The sequence below is a fragment of the Chinchilla lanigera genome, unplaced genomic scaffold (genome assembly GCF_000276665.1).
Source record: "Chinchilla lanigera isolate Chin_1 unplaced genomic scaffold, ChiLan1.0 scaffold00028, whole genome shotgun sequence".
Lineage (NCBI taxonomy): Eukaryota > Metazoa > Chordata > Mammalia > Rodentia > Chinchillidae > Chinchilla > Chinchilla lanigera.
The window spans coordinates 12,971,325-12,998,270 of NW_004955429.1; the positions used below are offsets into that span (position 1 = coordinate 12,971,325).

Genomic DNA, 26,946 nt, shown 5'->3' on the forward strand with positions numbered 1-26,946 from the left:
TAAAATAAAAAAAAAAAAAAAAAGAAGAAGGTTCTGGTCAGAGGTGTTGGGCAGAGGAAGGGGCTGGGCTGCGAGGAGGTGAGCACCTCGTCCCTGGGGATGGAAGAACGGTCTCCTCCCTCCCAGGGTGACGGGGACTCCTGAGTGTCTGGCAGCCACTGTGCTTCCGTGGTGTAGGTTTTGTATCTGCCTTCCTTACCTCGGGATGTTAAGATAGACGGCCTCAGTCAGAATGCTTTGAGGTCTGAGGAACTACAGACTTCACTGGTTCAAAATCCTCCTTCGGACTGCTAAGAAAAATAGTCCCTCGGCACATCATCCGGATGAGGCTTGTTCTTGCTGACCAGTTGCCCACGTTGGTGGGAGGACATCTAAGGGACCGTGGGGAGAGGCTCTTCCTAAATAGAACCCAATGAGTAAAGCAAACACAGCACTGTTGTCTGGAGCTTCCGCTAAGCATGGTTGAATTACCTGCTTGGGGTCCTGGGTGGGCACAGGTGGGACCCTAGGTCTGTCCCACTCTAAAGAGCGGGGCCTTCACACTACAGGAAGAGCCTCTGGAGGTCCCCAGCTGTGTCTGTTTCGGGGCTGACCTGTCAGGGAATGTGGGTGGGGAATGTGGAATAGGAGGGGGTGACAGAGAGCATGGCAAAATCTAGAGTATGGTTCCCTGTGGAGAGCCGAGGCAGTCCCGGCCAGCAGAGGGCCAGGCCTAGACGGCCAGAGTTGGGCTTTTCAGGCCATCATGGGAGTTGGATTTGTATGCGGCATTGGTTAGGTGGAATGGTGGCTCAGAAGGCTCCCAGGCTGTGAGTCAGGCCTTTGGAACTCAGGCCGGCCAGGCCTGGCTGTCTATCCTCCAACCCTGGGACCCCAAGAGTGTCACAATCGAGGAGAAGAGACAAGAACAGCTGTGTGAAAGCAGCTGCTGAGGGCACTGCCCCTCCTGCCTTGCTCCTCTGCCTCCTCAACTGCAAAGTGCTCACAGGCGGGAGGGCAGTGGTGTTACAGCTATACTGCACCTGTCCGGAGCAGCCAGAGGCTGGGAGGTACGGCAGGAAGAACATGGGCTTTCACCCAGGCCGGCCTGGGTTTGAATCCCGGCCCAGCTCATTCTGGTTGCATGCCTGTGAGCAAGTGGTGTCTTCCCTTCCAGGAAAGTCTCCCCGTTCTAAGTTGGAGGTCGGGGCGCCTGCTCTGCAGGGGTGGTGCTGAGCATGGTTCCTGCAAATAGCTGAGTGTGCTTCCTTTATCTTCTTCCCCGGTTTCTGGGAACTCATTCCGCTGTATTTCTCCTCCTGTCTGCTCTTTCAGGGAACACCTTCAGCACCCTGGCGGGACTGGTGTTTGACTGGACGATTGTGAAAGATGCGGAGGCAGATGGGTTCTCAGACTCCCACAATGCACTGCGGTAAGAGGCACCTCGATGAGGTCTGGCCAGTTTAGGGGGACCCGGGACAGGGGACATCACAGGTCTTTCGTGGGTGTCCGGGATGCTTTTTAGAAGCCTGTGACATTCCCAGTGACTGCAAGGAAAGGGTTTCCTCTCCCCCAGCTGTGCGGGCACCTGGCTATTTCTGATATGTTCTGTGGGAACTCAACAGAGAGGCTGGGACATCCAGCTGGGGATAGGAGATGACACAGAAGACACAGTACCATCTCATCTCAGGCCCAGGGGATGGATATGTGACCCCTCATGGGAGCCAGGTTAGAGGGAGGCAGGTTTCAGCTGGGAGGACGGCCAGCTGGGCTCCCCAGCATGGGGAGCAGATGGACACCTTGAGTGTCTTGACTTGTTCATCCCTGCTGCAGCAGGGTGGGGTGGACATAGCTCTCTCCTTTGCATTGTCCAACTGTCCGAACAGACTCGGAGAGGTCGAGCCATTGTCTGGAGTTGCTCAGTGACAGAACTGGAATTTGAACTCAGACCTGTGTAAATACGCACTGTCCAACATGGCAGCCATAACCCCATCTGGCTGTTTAAACATACATTTGACAAAGCGAAGAGTTTACTTCCTGATATACTGAACGGAGTAGAAGTGGAGCCTTTCTATAGCTGTGGTCCCTGGCCTGGGAGTACCCCAGGTCCAGGGTCTGAGCTGTTATTCTCTGCTACACTACATGGTCTTGTGCTTTGTTGAATAATTTTTTTAAGAATCACAATTTTTTTTAGGGGAAGGAGACTTAATTTATAAAAATTTTGCAACAATTTTACGCCTGCAGGAAATTCGCCAGTCTGGTACAAAAAGTAGTTTTTTTGCCTTGTTTGAGAGCCAGTTGACAACCTAGTGTCTCAACACCCTTTATTATTTTAATGTGAGTTTAGTGCCTTTAAGGACACTTTTCTGCATTTCTGCAGTAGAGTCATCAAAATTAGGAAATTGACACTGATACATGCAGTGTTCTGGTCTCAGTCAAGGTTTTCTAATTGTCCCAGTTTTGTCCTTTGTAACAACAGACGTCCCCACACACCTAGCCTGGAGTCACACACTCCGTGTGGGTCCATGGTGCTTGGTCTCCGTCTGCCTGGTCTTTCTTTGACTCTTGGCTTCCTGATACTCGTGAAGGTGACTGTCCACTTCTTCTGTCAAATGTCCCCTGTCCCCCATTCCCCACCCCCTGTCAGACTCACAGCTCTGTGTCCTGGGCAGGAATCATATGGACAGGACCTTCCATGTCCCTCCAGTCTCACTGTTCTTGTTGGCCCATGACAGATAATGGTCACTGGGGTCACTTGGGAGAGGTGGTGTCTGCCAGGAAGTCATTCCCCCCCCAATAAAGTGGCCTCCTCACCCTTCTGTGGTTGTTAATAAGGACTTTAGTGGGGTGTTAAGGGTCAAATCTTTGGTTTCCACCTTTAAAAGTCCAGCTCTGGGCCAAGGAGATAGTGGTGACATGGGGCACTGCCACCTGATTCTCTGTCGGGCTTTACGTGTGGCTGCATCCAGGGCAGGTGTCCTCGAACCCGGTGCTGCCTTTACCCTGTGGGCTGAGTTGCCTTCCTGGGCTGAGAACTCATTCATGGCTGGGACCCTTATCCTCCACCGGGCTTCTAGACTAGCTCTGAGGTTCGGATAGTCCCCCACATCTAGGAGCACGGGCCCTCGAGTCACAGGACCCGGCCTTCCAATCCTGGCCTTGTTGCGTGTGGCATTTGTCAAGGACCAGGACCCGGCTGAGTCTCAGCCCTCTCACCTGTAAGACGTAGGTAATCGCTGTGGGTGCCTCTGAGGGCCACCATGCAGGTTGGCAGGTGGCTGGGTGCCTGGACCACTCCTGGGGCCTGGCATATGCTAGAGATTTAGAGATTGTCCATTTCCTGCCAACTTTTGGGCCACCAGGCCTGTTTCCTGTCATGACACCTCCCCCTGCTCCAAGCTTTCAGGCAGCTCAGTGGGTGAGCTGAATATTAACAGAGAGCTGGAACACTGAGGCGCACTGGAACCGGGTTGTCCTGCATTTTCATCAAATGCAGCACGTGACACCTAACAGCTGGGTGGCGCAGTAAATCACAGGGTGGCACGCAGCACCAGGCAACCTGGGGAGAGTGGGTATATGCCTGGCAGATTGCTCTCCCTTGGACTCATTTGCAAATCACCGAATAAAGGGAGGGACCAGACAAAAGGGATCCCTGAGCCTGCCCTATGTGCCAGCCCCAGCTTTTCCCCTTTGGCTGGGGTTGTAGGCCTGATGCCTGGTCTCTGTGGGCCCCACTTTCCTGGTTTGGGGAGCCAGTTGTCTTCCAGTGAAGTGTTTATCATGTGTGGGTTTTGCTGCAGGTCAAGTCCCAGGCTTCTGACTCCAGCTGGATTGGGCTCAAGCATCTGCATTTTTCACAAGGCCCACGGCAATTCTGACGCAGTACTTTGCAGGGCCACGTTTCTAGGTGGCCCCGTGTGGAGAGGGGACCTCCACGCATTTCAACATCCAGCAGCCCATGAGGAGGTTCCCATAACGCAAAGGTCACGTTGGACTCTGAGGAATCTGACGTTCGGGTCTGACAACAGTTTCCTTTTCCAGAATCCTCACCTTCCTGGAGTCTACATACATCCCTCCTTCTTACATCTCAGAGATGGAGAAGGCAGCCAAGCAGGGGGACACTGTCCTGGTGTCTGGGATGAAGACCGGGAGCTCCAAGCTCAAGGCCCGCATCCAGGAGGCCGTCTACAAGGTGGGGTTGCAGGGCCCAAGCCTGCTCAGGCCTGCAGATGTGTTGGGTAGGGGAGCCGGCTCTGGGGCACAACATTCGTGTCTGTGTTGGTTGCCTTTATTAGAAGGGAAGGTGGGGGAGACTCCTGAGGTTCCTATCTCTGGGGTCACAGAGTAGGTGCTCAATCTCAGTTTTGAGGGACTTCCCAGAGTGTGATTCTCAGTAACTGTTCATTCTAGTGGGTGCCCCTCCCTGCCCCATGCAGTATAGAGACACTGAAACAGAACTCGGTGTCCCCCTCTGCTGTCCCCTCCTGCTGCACCCCTGCATGGTCACCCGGTGGGCTTATCTGTGGAGAGCTGCGTTCTCGCTCCTCCCTGGCTCACCCCATGTCCTCCCAGCCTCACCACAGGAGCTGGTGGTGGGAGAGATGTGTGTCGGACCCGGGACAGTAGGAAGCCAGGCACAGGCCTAACCCAGGTCCTGGTTTCTCCTGCATTCCTGAGCGACGACGTCCGCCCAGCCTGAGCTTCGTTTTGGACCACAGCCCTGAGATCCTCCTGTCATCTACCTGGTTCTGGAACACAGGCAGGCGTGTAGGGAACTTTGCCCACCATAGAATTTTTGCAAAGTGATGGGCAAAGAGCAGTCTTTTGCTGATCTATCTCTGTCTTTAATGGTTTAGCCAGTCACTGGGCGTCTTGTAGGGTTTTAGAAGCGTGGGACATGTGGTGTCACTGAGGCCTGTCCTTCAGGACTCTGCAGATGGTACCGGGAGGCAGTTTATCCATGTTGGGCTCCTAGGCCAGGGTGGAAGACAGACCAGACCCTCTGTCCTTCTGTGGTTAATAAGTGGGCTTCCCAGCCTGTGGGGCTAGGAAGCACCTGCCACAGAGCCTAGGCCCACAGGAAGGGCTTGCTGTCCTTGTAATGCACCAGAAGCACTGTTGAATTTAATGTTAATTGTGAAAACTTGAAAGCTGTCAAAACATACTCAAAGGAGACTCCACACATCAGACAGACACGCAAGCCGATGGGGGTGCCAAAGTGAATTTATAAAGAGATGCAATGCTGCCCAGTATCCGCAGGGTGATAACAGTTGCACCTCCACAGGGATGCCATCTTTGCATTTCTGCCCGTGAGAATCACTGGCTTTGCCTTTCATTTTCTGCAGCTCACTGGGCTATCAGTAGCTCCCAGATGGGAGGTACTGGTCCTTGTGGAATCTGATACCCTGGGGTTGCACTAGACAGGGCACCATGAGGTCTTCTGCCATCTCATGTTCCTCAGTGTTTCCTGAGGAGGACGTGGGATGAGCAGTGGGCAGGCGAGGGGCCAGGGACTCAGGGTAAGGACTCACTGGACACACAAAGCTTTTCCTTTTCAGTCGGCCTGGGCCTTCCCAGGCTCCCTGGATTTGTGGGGTGAGAACTAAGCTTTTGGTGGCCACAGTCCCCCCTCCCCCCCGCCCCGGCTCCTCTCTTTCTTTCTGTTTAGTTGCTGTTACTTAGATCAACGCACAATGCAGTGCCCGTAGATTTTTGGTAATTCCCACTGAGTGTGTGTCCACCATCCCTACGGCTTCCCCTGGGATCTCTGGGGCAGGAGACCGACTGGGGTTGTGACTGCCATCTTGTTTCTTCACCTTAACATTCCCTGAGGAGCATAGGGGGAAGTTAAAAACAAAACAGAATTGCCAGGACCAAGTGTGTAGCTCTGTGGCAGAGCGTTGCCCAGCCTGTGCCAGGCTCTGAGCTCATCCCCAGCACTGAAAACACAAAGTCTCTCCTACCCACCTCTTCCACACCCCTTCCCATGTCCACTTCATCTTTTCTGTTCTCTTCTAATGTTAAGAGCGTGCGCCCTGCCGAGGTCAGGCTGCTGATTCTGGAAAACATCCTCCTGAACCCAGCACACGACGTCTACCTGCTGGCGGGGACCTCCATTTACTACAAGGTGCAGAAGGTCAGGCAGGGGAAGATTACAGGTGGGTCCGCCCTGGGGATCTGGGGGAGCGCTGCTGTCTTTCTTAATTGTGATAAATACACCTACCAGAAAGTTGACCATCGTTGGGGCCAGGGATATAGCTCAGCGGCACAGCGCCTGCCTGGAAAGCGCAAGGTCCTGAGTTCGATTCCCGGTACCAAACAAACAAGAAAAGAAAGTTGACCATTATAACTGTTTCTCATACATAGCTCAGTGGCATTAAAACCTTCACGTTCTTTTCAGCCATCACCCCCGTGCATCTCCATAACTTCTCAACTCAAACTCTGTCCCCATGAAACGTGAAATCCTGTTCCCCAATGCCAGTCCCTGACAGCCGCCATCCTACTTCATGTCTCCATGAATTTGACTCCTCTAGGAACCCCATATAACGACAGTCATATGGCGTTTGTCCTTTTGTCCTTGGTTTATTTCATTCAGCCACCTGTCCTCAAGCCCCATCTGCGCGGAGATGTGCAGATTCCCTTTAAAGGTTGAACAGTATCCCACTGTATGGACGAGACCACATCTTGTTCAGCCACTCATCTGCTGGGGGACACGTGGGCCCACCTTTTGGCTCTTGTGGGTGGTACCACTGTGAACGTGGGTGTGCAGATACCTGAGTCCCTGCTTCCGATTCTTTTGGGTCTTTATCCCTTCAGTTTGAGCAGCTCAAGCCACAGGCGTCCCGTGGGTTTTGGCTCTGGTCTGCCGCTGACCACCGAGTGAACTGGAGCGAGCCCCCCATGCCCCCGGGCTCAGTTTCCTGTGCAAGCCTTTCCTGGAGGCCTTTCTGCCAGTCTTCAAGGGCAGCACGGGTTGACAGGAGTGGGGTTGTTCTGGAAATTCTAAAGCACTGAGAATATGAGGCCTGTTTAGAGGGTGAGTGTTCTTCATGGAGTGCAGGTCTCCCTAAGAATCATGACCCTTTTGTTCACACTTACACATGTGTGACACCAGAGTGTAGGGCACGAAGAGCCGCAGGTGCCGGAGCGTTGCATGCAGGTCTGTCCTCAAGAGCGCTTTGGACATACGCCCCAGCAGGTGACTTCGCTGAGGTGGCAGGGCTGCCCCACCTATGACGTGGGGTCCTTGTGGGGATGCGTGTAGATGCTTCAGCCTGTCAGCGACCTGAGCCCTTGTCCATGGATGGAGACCCGAGGGATGCCGCGTCATCTGCGTCCCTCTTGGCTGCTAGCAGCACATCAGGCTCATTGTTCGTGGGTGGCGGAGCACTCAGCCTCTCCTAAGGCTAAGGGTGCCTAGGACAGGCTGCCCTGCCTCTGTGTCCTCTCTGACAGGGGACCTAATTGAAGGGACGGGAGCTCCTGTTTCCTGGATGGCTGCCATGTGCTGGGTAGGCGCCATCTGCTCTCTGCTTGTGTTGAGTCAGAGAGTGAGGCTGTGTAGCAAGCCCCGCTTGGGTGTCCTGGTCAAAGCCACATGCTCACCCTAGACTCTAGAGAAGGAGGTTCCAGAAGGCTGGGGACCATCCAAGGTGAGGCTTTCTGTGGCTCAGAGGTAGAGCTCTGAAGACAGCAGCGTAGCATCCTCAGGAGCAGTGCGAGGAGGAAGGACGTTGAAAGGCCAGAAGGTTGCTGTGATCTGAGGTCAGGGGTGTGGAAAGGCTAGGCATGGCCAGCAATACTTCGCCATGACTGTGTACCTCCCAAAGGTCAGGCAACCTCTTGGTGTTGTGACTCAAGAACTTGAATGAGGTGGGTTTTACAAACACCCCACTTTATGGATGTGTAAAGGAAGGCGTGGAAAACCTGTGAGTCCCCAAGCTCTAGGGCCGGGGCTGGGTTGATCACAGAAAGAGCTCACCCTGCATTAGGCCAGGTGCTCCTGACCCAAAAGAACTGTACCTCTCAAGGGACCAAGAAACTGCGGGACTTGTTCAGTAATCTGTCATCAAAGTCAAAGAGCTGGAGTCCATGAAAGATATATCAGGGTAGGCAGGAAAGAAGTGAGTTGCCTTCATCCCCTCTATTGGGTAATGAGAGAGAGAATTCTTGCAAACTTAAGCACACCAGTGTGATTGGAAAGACAGCTGCCAGGGTCCTGGAGTGGCTTCCAGGTGGTGCCTGGGAACCCGAGGCCAGCCCCGCCCAGGTTCCTCAGCAGCTGGTGAGACACTGACAGCAATGCCCTCATTTTCCTTTGATGGGGTTTGAAAATTGAGATATAATTCACACCGCTGTCATGTTTAATAGGCGGGGGCTGACATCATCCCTGGAACCTGGCTTTCACAGGTCTCTCTTGCAGGGCCTCCGTGGGGAGCTCGGGGAATTCCAGGCAGGCGCTGGCCCATGGTCTTCTCCACGTGCCAGTTCCTACACCTCCAAGTTAATTCTGTGTTTTCTTTACTTTTGAGTTTCCTTTCTTAGAAATGTGATTGTTCTGTGTTCCTATTTTTATTTCCCCTAGGTCACCTTCCCTTCCCTTTATCTGCTTTTTAAAATGCATTTAGTGGACACCTACTGTGCGCCAGCACTTTGGTGGGTGCTGGGTGTCCCGAGGTCAGCCCAGTGTGGGAGGAAGACTGGGAAACCTTGGGCTTGGGAGCCCTCTCCACTGGGAGGCAGTGAGGAGGGGGCACCTGGAGTTTGGAGCCAGGGCAGCCCATGGGGGACACAGGACTCCAGCAGTTCTTGTCTTGACACTGCTGTGGTTTGTCCCCTGGGAGTTTGTTGCAGAATTGGCCCTTTGTGTGGGAAGCTGAGAGGTAGGGCCAAGGGGCCCAGCCTGGGAGGGATTGAGGCTCTTGGGGACCCTGAGTCTGACACCCCCGGCTTCTCTCTGCTTCCTGCCTGGCTATGTGATACCCCCATCCCATGCACCTGCTCCTGTCATTGTGATTGGCGTGAAGCCCTCATGGGAGCTCAACCGGTGCTAGGGCCATGCCCTTGGGTCTGCAGAAGGGAGCTAGAGAGACTCTGAAATTCTTTGCTTGCCCCCTCCTCCTTCTCCCTCCCCTCTCTTCCCCTCCCCTCCCCCCCCCTTTTTTTTTTTTTTTGAGGTGCTAGGTATGGAACCCAAAGCCTTGTTACATGCTGGGCAAGTGCTGTGCCTCTGAGCCGTCCCGTCCCATCCCGTCCCATCCCGTCCCGTCTCAGTCCCTTTTTCTCTCCGCTCTCCTTTCCCTGTCCCTCTCTTGCTCCTCTCTTGTTTTTGTTGTGGTACTGGGGGTTGAACCTAGGACCTTGAGACTGAAGTACATCCCCAGACTTTCCTTTATTTTTCATTTTGAGATGGGCGTCACCAAGTCACTAACTTGTCCAGGCTGGGCTCTTGCTATCTGGTCCTCCTAGTGCAGGGATTATAGCCCTCTTCTCTTTATAACATTAGACTGCCTCTGGTGTTTCATTGTGGTAGTGCAGATCAGACTGCCCTCCTCAATCCTGTTGGTATTGGGGTTGGTTACAGAAGTCAAATGTGGACAGGATGCGCTGGCTGATGGAATTGGTGTCTGAAAGAATTTGAATGGTGGAGGATGGTGGAGGGGATGGTGGAGGTTTGGACAACCAGCAACATGAAGGGTTGTAGACTGGGGCTTACGTGTCAAAGACTTGAGTGTGAAAGGGCTTAGGATCCCACGCACCCTTGCTCTGTGGCTGCTCCAACAGTGACTTGTGTACAGTGGCCCTTACAGGTGGTAGGCTCCACCTCATGAGAGGTTTGGAAGGACTCGGTCAGGGGAGCCCCTTGTTTTCACAGTGTTTGTGTCCCCCGGAGGGGATGGCCTGTGTGCAGAACTCTCACAGGGGGCAAATCTTGTGCCTTGGGAAGCTACAGCCAGTCACATTGCCTTTTTGAGCTGTGTGACTTTCTTGTGATGTTTGTTCACGATACGGTGCCACCATATTCTGGACAAGGTGCTCCAGCAGCCAGGGTCACCGCCGGGCCCCAGAGAGGAGAAAACGGGCCATGTGTGCGCTAAGGGACAAGCTGAGGGATTCTCAGTCCCAGCCTGCGTCGGGGTCGCCTTTGGGGCTCCTGTGAATGCAGAGCGTCAGCCCCACCCTACAGGTCTCAGGTGCCCAGAGGCCCAGGAACCACAACTGGAGAACCCTGTGATCTAAGGGCAGATTATTGGAGCAGAACAGTGACACTCCAGGACAGGAGAGGAGTGTGCCATTTCCCTTCCAGAATCCTGATCAGAATTGTTAATTTTGAAGGACGCCTTAGTTAAAATTCCTTCCAGAGCCTCAACCTGGGTGTTTTTCTTGCAGGGACCCCTTTCCCACATCTTCCCTGTCAGGAGGGCTGAACACGGCCACAGCCGAGGTGACAGTGAGCTGTGGCTGCTTAGGACGTTCTGAGGCCTCAGGAGAGGGAGTGTGAAGGCGGTCTGGGTCCTGGAGTGGGAGTCTCAGCTTGTCTTTTCACAGCCACAGGGCCTGTCTTCGTCTGCTTTCTGTTGTTGAAACAAAATCCCTGCAGCTGCTCACTTAGCAGGGTAAAGAGGTTTACCCTGGAGGCCCAGGAGCGTGGCCCTGGCTTCTGTTTGGCTTCACAGCTTCCTTGGCTGCATTGTGGCATCATGGTGCCAGTGTGTGTGAGAGGGCAAGATGGCCCGGTGCAACAGGAAGCCAAGAGGTTCAGGAGCCAGGCCTGCGGCTTTTCTAACAACCTACCCTCCCACTGACCTGACCCCTTCCTCCCACGGAGCTCCACCTCTTAAAGGGCCAGCACCCCTTATCCCTGCACAGTGAGGACTGGCTTCCAGGGCGCAAGCCACAGGAGACTGTGGGAAAGCTTAGCTTCGTTTCCTCCGCCCCTCAGCTCACAGGGTTGGGGTCTGTAGTTCTGTGCCCTGTTGTGGACGGACTACATAAGGGGATGAACTTGTGAGACTGGAGGCATCTTCATTCCCTGGTGAACAGATGCCATTTCTTTTCCTTTTTCTGCTTATCTTTCTATGTCTGTCCATCTATCCTTCCTTCCTCTTTCTGTCTTTTGTGCTGGGGATGGAACCCAGAGACTCACACATGCTGTACCCCTGAGCTGTACACCAGCCCTCACATTTGCATCAGAAGTGGTCTGTACTTGTGGGATAAGGGAAATGATGTCCTTCCCGGAACCCATTATTTCCTGGAAAATTGTCCATCCCGGCTCACGTCGGCTGAGTCTTTCCTCCATAAAATGCGTGCGACCCGACAGAGCAGGGATCGCTGAGCATAGAGTAGGATCTTTACCGTTGTAGACCCAGCTTCCAAATCCCTGCGGGAGGCCATGGACCTTTTTGGGAACCCAAGAGGGCAGACGGAACCTGGGGGATGAACCCCAGCCCCCTGGGTGCGGAAGCAAAGAGTTCTTCACTTCAGCGGTGACCAGAAATGGTCTAGTGTCAGCATTCTTCATGTAGTTGGCAATTTCAGGCAGAGGCTGTCGTCAAATTAAAAAAGAAGAAAGAAAGCAGCTTACGGCAGTGACAAAAAAACTGATTGCTTCTGAAAACTCATGGTGTGTCAGCTTTGTCCATGGGCATGGAGAATAATATTAAAATGTAAAGCACTGAGAAATTAAGTCAAAACTGTCGACAGCTGTACTGACAAGCAGGGTCCAGAGACTGGGGGCTGGGTGGGCAGTCGGCGCCTGACAGTCCATGTCTTCACTGCCTGTCTCCTTCTCTGTTTCTCATTTGCTTTTCCTGCTCAGAACTCTCGATGCCTTCTGATCAGTATGAGCTGCAGCTTCAGAACAGCATCCCTGGCCCGCAAGGAGACCCTGCCCAGCCTGTGGCGGTCCTGGCCCAGGACACATCGAGGGTGACCGCCTTGCAACTGGGACAGAGCAACCTCGTCCTCAGCCACCGGAGTATCCTCTTCCCAGGCAGTGTGTGTCTGCATCGCACGTCATGTCTGCTGCTTTGAAGTCAAGTTGTTTTTCTCTCCCTGAAAGCCAGCCGAGGATAAAAATAGCCCTGTTTTCCCCCAGCCGTCTGAAAATCAGAAAGAACTGAAATAGCAGCACCTCTGCGTGGAATTGCTCACCTCTGTGGGTGACTTGCTGGAGAGACACCTGGGAAGGGGCTGGTGGGGGGAGCCCTCTGTCCTCGCTGCCTATAGAGAGCGCTTCAGGGCCTGCAGACCCCTGGGAGGCCTGGTGGAAGCAGGTTCCACACTTCCACACGTGTTGTTGAGAGCTCAGGCTTATTTGTGTCCCATTTGACCTCAGGGGTCCCTTTTGGAGATTCTGCTGTGTTAGGGTAGAGAAACAGCGAGGCCTTCACCTGGGGAGAAGCTTTTGCTCCATTTGGCCTAGGCTGGGGCTGAGGGCAGGTTGCAGAGCGTCTTCTCTGCCATGTGATTATCCGGTCATTGAGCCAAGCTAGAGGCACCAGCTGGATTACTTGCGGTCTTGTGTTCTGTCCCTTAATCACAAACTCAGGTATCCGCATGCAGGGTGCTTCTAGGTTACCGAACAGCACCATCTACGTGGTTGAGCCTGGGTACCTGGGTGAGTATCCTGGGCCCTCTTGGGTGTTGCTCGGTTGTGACTACACAAATTCAATAAATTAAAAAGCCAAAACAATGGCGGGGATCATAGCTGTGTGGTAGAGCTCTCACCTACTATGCGAGAGGCCTTGGGTTAGATCCTCAGCACCAAACAAAACAGTAGACGAGAAAAACCAGCAGCTCTCGACCCTGACCATTTCTGCCACCTGTGAGGCTGCAGCCATCTGCCCTCAGTGGGCAGGTGGAGGCTGTGCAGAGCAGCACAGGACAAGAGGAGCAGCGGAGGAAGGAGAGGGGTCTGAGAAAGGAGGAGAGGAACACGCAGCAGTGACCACCCAGAGAGGCACGGCTGGGGCCCGGAAGCTGCTGTGACAGACAGCAGGTTGAGATGGGGCACCTGTGGCATCCAGAGTTACCATGGCAACCCTTCCTTTCTCAGAGGCCCACACTGAAGCTCTTCAGTTGAGAGAACCTAACGTGTAGCAAACTCCCTAGGTCCTCTTGTTCGCCAGCGTGTGAAGTAGCTATTTGGTGCAGACCTGAGTGACAACGCAGTGACACTGAGGAAGGTGGCCTTTGCATCTCAGGAGCTGCATTGGCTCAGAAATGTTCCTCAGTGCCTTCTGTGGGCCTGGGCTGGGCTGGGCACTGAGGTTCAGGGGCCGTAAGACAGGGTGCTAGACTTGGGTTCACAGGAAGAGACCAGCACATGAAGGGCGTGACAGAGCAGAGGTAGGGAGTTAGTAACATGAGCACAAGGGAAGATTTCCGGGAGGCCAGCATCATCTTGGATGGAGCTTCTGTTGTGGCCTCAGAGCCTAGACCTGCTGTGGCCTGGGCTAGGCCTGCTATGCCATGGCCTGAGAGCCCAGACTCACCTTGGGCTTAGAGTCTAGACCTGGGTGTGCCTCAGCCACTACACTGCTTAGGCCCCAGGCAAGGCATGTGCTTCTTGCAGTCATCTCAGAGTAGACCTTATTTTGCACAATCTAGACATTATTAGTGCTCAGGCTGGACCTGCTGTGGCCTGGGACTGTACTGGTCATGAGCAAGACCTGTTCTGGCCTCAGAGCCTACATCAGCCCTGACCCCAGCCTACACCTCCTTGGCCTCAGACCCTAAGCTTTCCATGGCTCCCTGTGAGATTTCGGAGTCTGGACCTGCCATGACCTCAGGCTTGAGTGCTTCAGTCTCACGGCCTAGACTGTCACTCCTTCATGTCCAGACCTGTCTGCCCCGAGAGCCCAGAGCTGCTTTGGCTTCAGCAAGAGCTTCCGTGGCCCCAGACAGGATACAGTCTCAGAGCCTCGATCGACTGTGGTCTCAGGCTCAACCTCTTATAGCTACCACATCTAGACTTCAGTAAGGTTCAGAGCCTTCATCTACTATGATCTCAGAGCCCAGACCCGCTTTAGCATACACATTTGTCCAGGTGACACCCGCCATGGCCTGAGAACCTAGACCTGCATGGCCTCCAGCTAGACCTGCTATCCCCTTAGAGCCTGGCTTGCTGACTTCGGGGCCTTGACCAGCCGTGGCTGCAAGGTAGAGCCACCAGGGCCTCCACCTGCACCTGCACCTGCACCTGCACCTGTACCTTGGTAGGATCTACCATGCCCTCAGGCTGGACCTTCTGGTGTGTCCCAGGCTGTACCTGCTGCAGCCTCAGAATCTACACTGCCATGAGCCCTGCCAGACCTGCTGTGGCCTGACAGCCTTGACCCGCTGAGTTCTGGATTCTGCTCCAAAGAGCCCTGTGCAGTCTGAGCGGGGTGCATTCACTGTGGTCCCTGGGAAATAGCTGAGGGCTCAGATCTAATGTAGCCCCTCTCATCAGCCAACCCTCCAAGTATGAGCCAGTGAATACCCAGGGTTTGACCTTCTCTCCCTCCTGCCTGTTTTTAGGGTTCACAGTCCACCCTGGTGACAGGTGGGTGCTCGAGACTGGCCGCCTGTACGTGATCACCATCGAAGTGTTTGACAAGTCCAGCAACAAGGTCCACCTGTCCGACGTGAGTGCTTGCTAGCGCCCTGGCAGACTGATGAAGCAGGGCCATCTTCTGGAGCAGCTGCCTAAAGAACAGCCCCAAAGCAACAGGGGTCCCCACGCGGGAAGACTGAGGAGGGATCTTTTGTTCTCTACGGACACTCCTCGGTCTGTGAGCCACTATCATGGGGCATCTCAGACCCTTTGAGCCTCTGAGTGGGTCTGCAGAGATGAAGGGCAGGGATGCCCCGGGCAGCAGCAGGAGAGAGGCCTCGGCCCTGTCCGCTTGTGCCCTGTGTTCTGAGCCCAGAGGTCTCGGAGCTGAGTCCATTGCCTTCCGGCTCCGCAGAAGGTCAGGAATACCTCCAGCCCTTCCAGAGCCCCTGGGTGACCGGGGCTGTTTCAGTTCTCAGTGTCATCAGAACATCTAGGACCTTTTTGGTAGAGCTGGAGGTTTTGTAAGGATGCCAGTTCCTTTTCTGGCTTCTTCGTTAATCGGAGCCTGGACTGTCACTATGTTACTTGAAGTTAACACTTAGGGATTTTTTTTTTTTTATGATTTGATGGTTCCTGGCTAAGACATCAGGGCTTAGGGAAGCTCACTGTAGGCTGTGAATTGCCCTGTGCACCACACAGCGGTCAGGAACTTGGGCAGTGTCATTGGCCCATGCAGAGAAGGGGGCTAGAGAAGGTCAGAGGCCGGGGTGGTCAGAGCACTGGGCCGGGGCTGCCTCCAGCCTCTTTGGTGGCTTTCGGAGACTCTGAGCCCCAGAGGGCCCTGTGGCCTGGCCTGGCTACCACCTTGGAGTCCTGGAGCTGCTTTCCTGAAGTTGCCCTTCCCTGAGTTCTCCCAGAAGCACCACTCACCCATGCTTTTTGCCTTCCAGAACATCCGGATTGAGGCCGAGCTTCCTGCTGAGTTCTTTGAGGTTCTCTCCTCATCCCAAAACGGGTCTCACCATCACGTCAGGGTGATACAGAGGGGCCAGACGACCATCCGTGCAGCCCTCACCTCTGTGGTGGACCAGGCAAGTTGGTGCCTCTTGCTTTCCATGCCAAGCTCCCCCGCTGTGCTGCTCTCCAGGTGCTGAGGAGGCCCCTCCCTCTCTGGGCTCAGACCCAGTTGCCCTCAGCTGGCCAGAGGCGGGTGGTATGGGTGTCTTCCTGTTCCGCCCTCACTCCCCCTCCCTGCCTCTGCGAAAGAGTCTGTGCCTTCCAGGACCAGGGATGGCACTCTTGTTCTGGGAGTTAGTGCTGGGCCCAGCTGGGGCCCAGTCTGGAACCACTGGAGTTCCTGCATCCGTTTTTTCTGCATAGGTCCTGCAGACTCTTTTTTTTCTTCTGTACTTAAAAGACCGACCAGTTTTAGGTAGGAACAGTGTTTTACCAATTGACACATTCCCCTCTTTCTACCCTGCACAAAACCTTTCCAGACCCGGAAGAGGCTGCAGCACAGGGCAGAAAAGGAGTGGCCCGTGTCCTGCAGTGCCTCAACCTGTGGCCCCTGAGAGTTGGAACAAAGAGTGCCAAGCTTGCATTTCCCCTTCTGTAAAGGGACAGCAAAGGCATCCCTAGCATGAGTGCCCTGAGGACTCTGCCCAGTAGCATTTACGTGAGTGGCCCTTATGGAACCTCAGACAGCTGTCCACAGGGAGCTCGAGGAGGCCACGGGCTGTCATCTTCTTTTCCTGACTCCCACCAGCACAGAATCTACTGATCCCCAGAGAGGGTCAAGGGGCTAGGAGGCTCAGCCGATGATCTGGTTGTCATGGTGACGTGCAACGCTCTCATCCCTTGTAGGATGGTGGGGTCCATGTGCTACAGGTGCCTGTGTGGAACCAGCAGGAGGTGGACATTCACATTCCCATCACCCTCTACCCCAGCATCTTGACGTTTCCTTGGCAACCAAAGACGGGCGCCTATCAGTACACAATCAAGGTACCTGGGACCTTATTGGTTGCCTTCCTTTGGGTGTTTTGAAGGAATTGTGGCTCTTAATCCATTCTGTCATTTCTAGCATCACCCTCTAGTGGACAGAGGCAATTTTAAATCAGAGCCTTTATGACTGCTGTGTTCTCTGAGATTTCCACCACAGCAATGTATATAGTTCATAGGGGGGAAAAGCCAATAACTGAAACAGAAAAGAAAGTATTACAGAGAAATCTGGAATAGATTTGTGTTCCACTTCATCATTTTTCTGAAAAAGTACCACTTTTAAAAGCTGTATAAATATATACTCAGAGAACAACGTGAAATTCAAAGGGAAAACATCTACAGCCATGTCACATGCTGAGTGTCACTGTTGATATTCATGTTCCCCTGTGGCCTCAGCCAGCAGGGACTGCCCTGAGATGGGACTGTGGGTCAGCAGAGACCCCATCACTCCTGTGGTCTGGGGACTGACAAGTATCCTGTGTGCACTGGCACCTGCCCCCTGGAACATAGGTCACGCTCTTGGCCTCTGCCGTGTGGGGTTGTGACCTGGGATGATTTGGAGCAGGCGGGCTGTGTGCCAGGAGGAGCTTGTGTGTGGTCACAGAAGCATCATTCTGCAGGTGGTGTGTATTGTGTGTGTCAGTCCCAGGACCTCAGAATAGGCAGACCAGAAGCCAGACAGACAAGAAGCAAGGGCCAAAGGGAGCCGCTGTGTGTGTGTGGATGTGTGAGCATATGTGAGTGTGAGTGGGTGAGTGCATGCGTGTCTGTGTATTGTGAGTTGTGAGGGTGACTGGTCTGAATGAATGCTGAGTGTGTGTTGGTTGGCTAGTGAGTGCGAATGTGTGTGAATGTGTGTCAGTACTTGAGTGTGTGAGCAAGGGTATGGGTGAGCGGGTCAGTGGGTGTGAGCATGTGGGTGTGCACGAATCGATGTTAGTGTGGGTGTGAGTAGGTGACACGAGTGGGTGGACATACCAGCTCATGTGAGAGGTGTGTGTATGTGAGTGTGCGTGTGCATGCTTGTCCCCTACCCTCACGCCTCCTCATGCATGGGAGGATAGAAGGCTGGTAGGTCCGTGGTGATTTTCCTTCCTAGGCTGATGGGGGCAGTGGGAACTTCACCTGGTCCTCCTCAAGCTCCATGGTGGCCACCGTCACCGTCAAGGGTGTGATGACCACGGGCAGTGACATCGGACTCAGTGTGATCCAGGCTCATGACGTCCAGAACCCACTACATTTCGGCGAGATGAAGGTGAGACACTGGGCCAGGACAGCCACTGGGGAGCTTAGAGGCGGGATGCCATTGCCTCCCACTTACCCCCCACCCCCTGTTGGGCACACGAAGGGGTGGGGCTTAGCCCCACCCTGCCCTTAGGAGCTCACAGCCGATCAGGGAGGGGGAGACAACGCCCTTAGGAGACAGTGACAGGACCACAGGGGCCAGCTACCTCAGAGCCAGGCATTCTGGAGAGAGACCAGAGAACGCAGAGGACAGAGGGCAACAAAGAGCCACTTCAGAGCGGGCCCCACACCCAAAAGAGATGAACCTCAGAGTGGGAGGGCCCTGAGGGATGGGTTGTAAATTTACAGAGAAGGTGATCCTGAGGCTCCCCATCCTGATGCTGGGCCCTGTCCCCCCATCAGAGGTAAAGTCAGGGCTTCTGATGACAGGTGCGGCCGATGGTACTGATGCTGGACGGTGTGGGGTTGTCTCACTGAGTGGTCAGAGCAGGTGGGGTTGTCACCTGCCGCTGAGTCCCGGCCACCACCACCTGACACTGTTCTGGGTGCCCCCTTATTGCCTCACTGATGGCAGAGGTAGAAGCCCCATGGGTCCAGTCACAGCACCTTTTATGTTTTTTGGGGCGTCGGGGTCTTTTAGATGCACACATCTCTACTAAAGAGGGGTCTGATTCTCACCCACACACATTTCACATAGGCCCTTTGGAGAAGCGCGACTGCCCAAGGCTGGGGTCCACCTTGCCCCAGCCCTTTTTTCCTCTTGGGAAATGTACCAGCTTTTACCCCTAGTATCACAGTTAGAACGTGGCTTCTGGGCCAGACTCGGGGTCCCACCTGGCTGCCCGGCTATTCTTGGGCTGTTGCGTCCACCCTTGAGCAGGGTCCTCAGCAGGAGAGTGAGGTGGTGATGGGCTGCCCACCTGCCGGGCAGGTGAGAGAGGGCCCAGGGGGAGTGCTGCTTTCAGAACAGAACCTGCAGTGTGTTGAGGTTGGTTTTCCAGAAGAACAAGCTGTTGTTGCCTCTCTGACTGTCCCCGGCCAAATGACCGATGCTCTCCTTGGCTGGACACTCGGAAACTATCTCAGCTTGAATCTGTCGCATGCCCACCACCACCATCTCTCTAGGACACCCCAACAAACCTACCTATCCCCACACACCAAGCTGCTGGTTGTGACCCAGAGGGGAGGTTGAGGGCACCCTCTCAAGTCTCCTGGCTCAGCCACCGTGAGCACTAGTGTCTGACGCTGGTCCCTGCCCCTCAGACCTCTATCCTCTCTGTGCCTAGAATACTTACCCCGGACTTCGCCTGGTGCCCTCTGACCTGGCTGTCAGATCTGATCTCCTAGGTCACCTTCTCTGACTTCTGGTTTCCTAACTACCCCCACCCCCAGCCCAGACCTCTCCTTAACATGTCCCAGCTACCCTGTCCACGGCAGCACTCAGACACCGCAGCACCCAGGCTTGCTCCTCTCTTGGAGGCTGATGGGCCTGGGCCACACCCTGTTCCTACAGGTATACGTGATCGAGCCCAGCAGCATGGAGTTCGCCCCGTGCCAGGTGGAGGCTCGAGTGGGCCAGGCCCTGGAGCTGCCCCTGAGGATCAGCGGCCTCATGCCTGGAGGGACAAGTGAGGTGGTCACCCTGAGCGACTGCTCCCACTTCGACTTGGCAGTGGAGGTGCAGAACCAGGGTGTGTTCCAGCCGCTCCCAGGTAAACCCTGCTGAGTGAGCCCCAGACAGGGGCACAGGGGCCAGATTGTCCATGTTTTCAGTGTGGGTCACCCAGGTTCCCAGAGGGGGCTTGGGGCACAGATGGGCCACAGCCCAAGGAGTGGCATTTGTCGCCTTGACCCCCTCAGCTTAGGTCTGGTCTGAATCTTGCCTGCTGTGTGACCTTTGGCAAATCACCCACAGCTCTGGGCCTCGGTCTGCACATGTGGTTGTGTTCCATCTGAGGAAGGGGCTATAATAGGTTCCTGCATAGACAAAGGCAACTCCTAGAAATGGAAGAAAATGTCTGCAAAGTGTTTGCCTGACACAGAAGGGAATAATGCTTAGAACAATAAAGACCTCATACATGTCCACCACAATAAAACAACACGAACGAGGCATACGGGGCTCCAGGGGACATTTCTCTAAACATGACGTATAAATGGCCAACAAGCCCATGAAAAGATGGCCAAAACTGCTAATTATCAGAGACACACAAAGGAAAATCACAATGAAAAACTATGTCTACTAGCAAAACACAGAAAAGAACCCTTGTTGGTGAGGATGCAGAGAAACTAAAACAGTTGTGCACTATTAGAATTATAAAAGGGGCAGACACTGTGAGAACAGTGTAGTGGTTTCTCAAAAAAATGAAAAGCCAGAATCATGTACCGTGTGATCCAGCAACCCCACTCCTGGGCTCATTCCCAGAGGTGTTGAAGCGCAGCCTTAAGGAAGTGTTTGGAAGCTTGTCTTCGCAGCCGCAGCTTCACAATTGCCACAAGGTGGAGGCAGCCCGCGTCTCCATCAGCAGATGAGCAGATTAACAAATGCAGTGCTTGTGTATCTAGACCATGGGATACTGGTCAGCCTTACTGAGCAAGGAAATTTGGACCTGCTACAACACCAGTAAACCTTGAGGCCATTATGCACAGTGAAATAAGCCCATCACCAATACTGTACAACTCCTCTTATATGAGGCATTAAGAGTGATCAGATTCAGGAGACAAGAAGTGGAATGCAGGGAGAGGCGGTCCAGGGACGGGGAGGTAGGAAGAATTGGCTAGTTATTGTCTGACGGGTTTAGAGTTTGGAAAGTGAAAAGACTTGTGTCGTAGATGGGGCCAATGGTCATACCACTGTGTGAATATGTAGTGTGCTGCTGAGCTGTACATGTAAAAAATTAAGGTCTGGGTGTTTTACCGAAGTTAAATAGGCTTTTAAACAATTGAAACTTGATGGACTATAATGGCAGGGATTTGGAGCACCTGCTAGAAGCAATATAAATTGCTGTCTTGAGGAAGATACTTCGTAAGAATGAATACAGCTACGCATAGACATGACCTGGACACGTCCTCCAAAAGGGGGGCTCTCAGATGCTCACATCAGTGCTGCATTACACACCCAAACTGAAAACAGCTCCCATGTCCCAGTTCCCTGGAGATTGCTGCCCATTCATTCAGCAGAACCACCATGCATATGTGGACGGAAGATGTGCGCTATACGAACAGTGAGGAACCTTCCAGACAGTATTGAGTCGGAGAAGCCAGACATAGAAGAGCCCGTGCTCAGTGACCCCATTGCATAAACTGTGGGAACAGCATGGTCAGGCTGTCCCAGGGGAAGTTAGGGAGGGCTTGGGGGTCAGGGGGCTCTGCCACAGCTTCTGGGAGTTGGCGATATTCTCCTCCTTGACCCAGGTCTTGAATGATGTGTGTGGAGAACACCATGCAGTGCACTTATGGTAGGTGTGCATTTCAGTGCAGAACTCATGATTGATTGTGTGTAGGGATTGGACCAGGCTCCTGTGCATGCTGGGCAAGCACCGTACAACTGAGCCACCCCGCCGATCCCCTAGGATTTCTAAGTCAGAACAGAATCCAGTTGCGTATGAAGCCCAGAGTGACAGTGGGCCTCTCCTCCCCTCAGGGCGGCTGCCACCCGGGTCTGGGCACTGTAGCGGTGTGAAGGTGAGAGCCGAGGCCCAGGGATCTACCACGCTCCTCGTGAGCTACACGCATGGCCACATCCACCTGAGTGCCAGGATCACCATCGCTGCCTACCTGCCCCTCAAGGTGAACCAAGGCCCTGCCCTCTGCCACCCTTTTCTGCTTCAGGTTCCTGGACATGAGGAGGGCATGACCCTCAGTCCCATAGGCTCCACCCCACAAGCCAGGGGAGGGTCCAGCCTGGCCCCAGCCCTGCCAGCCCCAGGAATGTGAGCCTTCTCTCCACTCCTTCCCCAGGCTGTGGATCCTTCCCCTGTTGCCGTAGTAACCCTGGGCTCCTCTAAAGAGATGCTGTTGGAAGGAGGTCCCCGACCCTGGGTCCTTGAGCCTTCCAAGTTTTTCCGCAATGTCACCTCTGAGGACATGGACAGCATCGGCATGGTTCTCCTGGAACCCCCTGCCTCCCGGAATTACCAGCAGCATCGGATCCTTGTGACCTGCCAGGCCTTCGGCGAGCAGGTGAGTGGGCAGCTGACCACAGCACTGCTTTCTTTAATCCTCAGAGGAAACCTGAGAATGCTGTTATTATCATACCCATTTTACAGCCAGGCAGACTAGGGCCAGGGGATTCAGGATGACCAAGTCAGCAGCAGGCAGGCAGAGTTAGCAGACGGGCTGAGTAGGGTGTAGCGGTTGCAATCCCCCCATCTCCAAAGACCCAGCATGTCAGGGTGGCTTCCCCTCTGGGGAATACAGAATCCTCCCCCACCAGACTGTGGGTTAGGGATTTGAGGTTGGGGTTTCAATGCCAGATGACCCCAGAGTCAAGTGTTATAAAGGGTTGCATGACCTGAGATCCCAGCTTGGTGCATCTTGGTATTTGAGTGTGTGCTAGAAAGCCTGATGTTTCTGCATGTGGAATCTTTTGTTTGCTTTTTTGTTTTGTTTTGTTTTAATGCTGAAAACCAAAACATGGGAGACAGCTGAATGAATGGAACCGGTTGCTTCTGTGAGCCCCTGCAGAGCGTGTCTAGCTGGGTGGGCGTGGAAGCTGGCTGACTGCTTCCCAGGTCCACGGCTCAGCTCCCGGGGCTCCCAAAGCAAGAGGAAACCGGAAGTCAGGAGGGCAGCGCCCACCTTGAGAGGAAGTGAGGAGTACCCAGGCATGTCTAATTGCAGAGAAGACAAAGTTAGCGAAAAGGCACATAGGCACACCACATGCTGTGGCCTTAGAACGTCGGCCACACTGAGACTGAACCATTGTGATCAGAAAAGTACACGGAGAAAAGGCCTACCGCCCGCTGGATCAGTTTGGAAAACCCATGAACTATGAACAACAGTAAATACGTAATAATCACCGTAGCAAGAATAAAGCTAGTGATGGGTTAAATTAGAGAAGTGTCATGTTCCAGCCTGACTGGGCCATCCCGGTCCCCCAGAGAGGGCCCCTTGAGGCTTCCCCACTCCCAGGCTCCAGGCTCCCTCCCTGGATGTTGGGGCAGAAGGAAAAGCAGATAAATCGGGTTGGGTTGGGAAGAGAGTGGGTCCGCTGGCCGGGTCTGCATTGTGCAGCAGGTATGTGTCATTGGGGCGGGAGCTAGACTTGGGGGCAGAGGTCCCAGCGCTAGCAGCAGCCACACTCTCTCCTCGCACCTTTCTTTCCCCCTCTGCAGCAGCCCTGAGCTCCTCTCAGAGCTGAGCCCCTGGGCCCTTCTAGGCTTTCTCCACAGACCCTTTTCCAACCCCTCCTGAGAATCTGGGTCCCCATCTGCAGGACGAATGTTCCCACAGATGCATCTGATTGTGATGACCCAAATCGGGTGGCCTCCTCATTTATGCACCCAGGAAGTGTGAGTCTGCTGATGCGGCCACAAGGTTTCCCTGGGGTCCTGGGAAAGTGGGAAGTGAGCCTCAGTTTACCTCTTTTCTTTGCTGTTTGCACGGGGCCCTGCCGTGCTGAGAAAGCGCTCTCCTACCACGTCCCTGGGCTTTGTCAGCCTCAGCATCACACCTACCCTACAGCAGAGAAAAGAGGCTCAGCTCAGAGGCCAGTGGGGACTCACACTCAGGCATCTGCTTTGTCCCTCTGTCTCCCCAGGTCATCGCCCTCTCAGTGGGGAACAAGCCCAGCGTCACCAACCCCTTTCCTGCGGTGGAGCCCACTGTGGTGAAGTTCATCTGTGCCCCACCGTCAAGGCTCACCCTCACACCCATCTATACCAGCCCCCAGCTGGACCTGTCCTGCCCGCTGCTGCAGCAGAACAAGCAGGTGGTGAGTGTGGGCAGCTCTGGGGAGGAAGGCCATGCCACCACCGACGGGGCAGCAGGACCTTGGTCACCAGCCAGCGTGACCCACGTCTGGAGTGTTGTGATGGCCCTGGCTCTGCACCGCACCACCTTGATCTCGCAGCCGGCCCTGCAGCCTTACCGGGAGGTCCAGGCCCCGGAGAGGCAGGTGACTCACCAAGGTGTAGCTGCCAAAGACAGCCTGCAACTTGCAGTGTGTGACATGACTTTTCCACTTCACAGTGGTGTGACAGTGATAGGCATCGGTGAGAAGCCACCCTTGGAATTTTGAGTTCAGATCTCATCCTGCACTGATGAGGTGGGGTCCGGTTGTGCCATCATGCTGGGCAGTGGCAGAGAGCTGCAGCCCCCCGTCCCACCCCTCAGCCACCAGAGAAACACCCGGTGCTCTGCCCGGTGCTGTGTTGTGTAGGTTACATGCCGCTTTCAACCCTTCAGTATGAAAGAGTTACTGGGCTCGGCCTGGTGCCAGGTTCTGAGCACATTTCAGGTGGGCCGGGCTGAGCCGTAATGCTCAGGAGGTCGGGAGTATGACCTGTGTTTTCAGCTTAGATGTGTCCCTTCTACGATGGGTTTATCATCCTAAATCCAAGAGCATCCTTCACGGTGGTATTGGGACACAGTCCTCTCCCGTTCCAGATTTCTGGCCCTCTCTGCTGGGCCCTTGGGAGCTGGTAAACTCTCTGGTGTCTTTTGTGAGCTGAGGCACTCATGGGGGGGGGGCAATTTGTGCACAAAGCGTGTGTGATCAGAGTTGGGGTGGGGACAGCTGAGGAGAGGTGACAGCGACAGCACTGTCCGAGGAGGGGGTGTGTTTCCATAGTGAATGTTGGAAGGGGACAAAGTCACTGGGATCAGGCTGATAGCACGGGTGGGATGCAAAACGCACGTACGATGCCCTGGAACTTGGGGCCCAGCTAATCCTCAGTCCTTGCATTCAGAGGCCAGGGTTGGAGGATGTCCAGCTCTGGGGTGTGGGACGACTCCAGGCTGCGCCAGCCCCCTGCCCCTTCTCAGAGGTGGGGACCAACTTTTCTCCATTCCACACGTCCTTGTGCCGCAGCCGCTCTGCACCAAGCAGCTCTGACTTCTGGAATACAGAGTGGCTGGGACGGCGAGGAGCCTGCCTGAGGAGCTGACAGGGAGACGGGCGGTCCGGAGATGGGAAGTGGCAGGGGCTACCAGGGAAGGGAGGCGGGTACAGGCGGTGGCAGGGGAGGCTGCTGCAGGAGCGGCTGGGCGGGGGAGAGGGGGCAGCCTAGCGGAGCCCCCCAGCAGGGAGATTCATGAGAGCAGAGGCCCGAGGACAGAGCAAGACAGACACAGTACCCAGAGCGGCTGTGTGTAGGAGCGTTCACCCTGCTGCCTCATTTCCCCTGCACCGTGACCATCTTGGAGACCCAGGTGCTGAGCACCTCCCCCACGGGCTTGCCCTGGGGCTCAGAGGCGAGCAGGCGGGGAGGATGGACACAGCTCTGACAGCTCCTCAGGGTGACCCTTGGGCCTTGGGTTTTGCTGCAGCACTGGGGGTGGAACCCGTTCCCCTCTGGGCTCCGTGGCTCCCGCACACAGGACTGAGCGGGTCCCAGACCTCCTGGGCGTGGGCAGGGAGCTGTGGGATTGGGTCCCCAGTGGGTGAGTAAGGACAGCTTTGTCTTTCTTCCAAACATGTGTCTTTGAGGCTTGGCGTGCTCTGGGGCTTGGGAAGAAGCCAGCCTCCTGATTGCCTGCTGGAGTTTCAGCTCCGCTCTTCCTTCCCTGCCCTGACATAGACCAGTGCTCTCCAATTTTCCAGATCCCTTGGATCCAAAACGTGAAACCCCCAGCTTGGCGCCTGAGCCCCTCCATTCGCCCCCATCCCGGTCCCATCAGGGTCCCTTAACAATGAGAACTCTTGGTGTCCAGCTTCCGGCGGGGACAGCGCAGGACTTGCACCCCTGTTCCCTCTTTATAGAGGAATAGAACCCAGGCCCAGCACCTGAGCCGTGAGGAACTGGCAGCCAGCCCTGGCTCAGGCCCGGGTGTTTGCGGTGCGGAATGAAGGAACATTTTTAGCCTCAGATGAGTGTGTGAGGAAAGGCTTTCCTTTCCAGACATAAGGCTCTAATGTGGTGAGAGTCTTGCATAACTTCCATTTTTAATGTCTTAATTTTTTTTACTGACGTGTAATAATTATATGGAGTCGTGGGCTGCGGTGTGAGATTAATTCAGTACTTGTCTACAGTTGTAACAATGGAATTCAGAAATGAGTATTTCACCTCTCCTTAAGCACTTAGCATTTCTTTGTCTCGGAGCGGTGCATCCGTCTCTCGCAGGTCTCCTTGTTGCGAATGCCAGTCGCCCTGTAGGGCAGAACTGTCTGTCTATCTCAGTGCCTCCTGTCCACCCTCTCCCTATCCCTCCCCGCTTTCCAACCTCCTGGGACCTCTGTCCTTCTGTCTTTCTGTGAAGTGGACTATTTTATCTTCCACGGGTGAGAGCATGCAGTGTTCATCTTCCCATGTTCTGCTTATCCGAAGGCTTTGCATTTTAATTCACTTTTCCATAAAGAGCAAACTCTCCTCAGGGGAAGGATAAAATCTCGTTCAGTCTTGACCCTTTGGGAACACTGAGCTTGCTGGCTTCCCCTGGCTGAGGGCAGCTGCGGTCCATGAGACAGCCCCTGGGGCGGGCCACAGTCAGGATCCCGGCCTGCATCCAATCCAGTTGGCTGTGGGACCCCCTTTGAGTGACGGTGATGGTGACAGATGACCTGGAGTTGTTGCAGGGGACAGGTGTGACCAGGACAGAGTGTCAACCATTACATTTTTTATCTTGTTCTCTGCTCAAAACCTGGCTGCCACCTGGGGCTCCCCACTCGTCCCATGGAAGGCTGAAGCCTCGTCTGTAGCCCGCAGGCTCTGTGTCCCAGCCTCTGGGCCTCTCTGCGTCCTGCTGTGCTCTGCCTGTTCCTGGATCATGCCACGCAGGTCTTGCTGGAGCTGGGGCTGGCTGCTCCCTGGGAGTTGTGTGGCCCCTGTTCCCTGGCCCCATGCTGCCTCCCTGACTCCTTTTTCCTTCTCCCTTCTTGGTGGAGCCCTCTGCCACCTTTGCCTCGCTACAGGTCCCCCACCGCTCAACGTGCCCTGTGCTGGCTCCCTCTTCCCACCCTGAGCGTTCTCTGTGACCTAAGCTGCAGGACCTGCTTACCTGCCCTGCTCCCTGCAGGTCCCCAG

The 26,946-nt window shown here is 54.7% G+C and overlaps 1 protein-coding gene across 1 annotated transcript in view; it reads left to right on the forward strand.

Moving 5' to 3' along the window:
- Nup210 (nucleoporin 210kDa) overlaps positions 1 to 26,946 on the forward strand; it is a 133,877-nt gene that overhangs the window by 63,382 nt on the left and 43,549 nt on the right. Inside the window, exons 4-16 of the mRNA XM_005386982.2 lie at positions 1,315 to 1,411; positions 4,021 to 4,171; positions 6,005 to 6,137; positions 11,798 to 11,956; positions 12,530 to 12,598; positions 14,503 to 14,609; positions 15,472 to 15,612; positions 16,385 to 16,522; positions 17,619 to 17,774; positions 19,278 to 19,476; positions 21,405 to 21,550; positions 21,722 to 21,943; positions 23,523 to 23,696. Coding sequence (XP_005387039.1) covers positions 4,073 to 4,171; positions 6,005 to 6,137; positions 11,798 to 11,956; positions 12,530 to 12,598; positions 14,503 to 14,609; positions 15,472 to 15,612; positions 16,385 to 16,522; positions 17,619 to 17,774; positions 19,278 to 19,476; positions 21,405 to 21,550; positions 21,722 to 21,943; positions 23,523 to 23,696 — 1,743 coding nt within the window. The 5' untranslated portion in view covers positions 1,315 to 1,411; positions 4,021 to 4,072. The remainder of the gene's footprint in view (positions 1 to 1,314; positions 1,412 to 4,020; positions 4,172 to 6,004; positions 6,138 to 11,797; positions 11,957 to 12,529; positions 12,599 to 14,502; positions 14,610 to 15,471; positions 15,613 to 16,384; positions 16,523 to 17,618; positions 17,775 to 19,277; positions 19,477 to 21,404; positions 21,551 to 21,721; positions 21,944 to 23,522; positions 23,697 to 26,946) is intronic.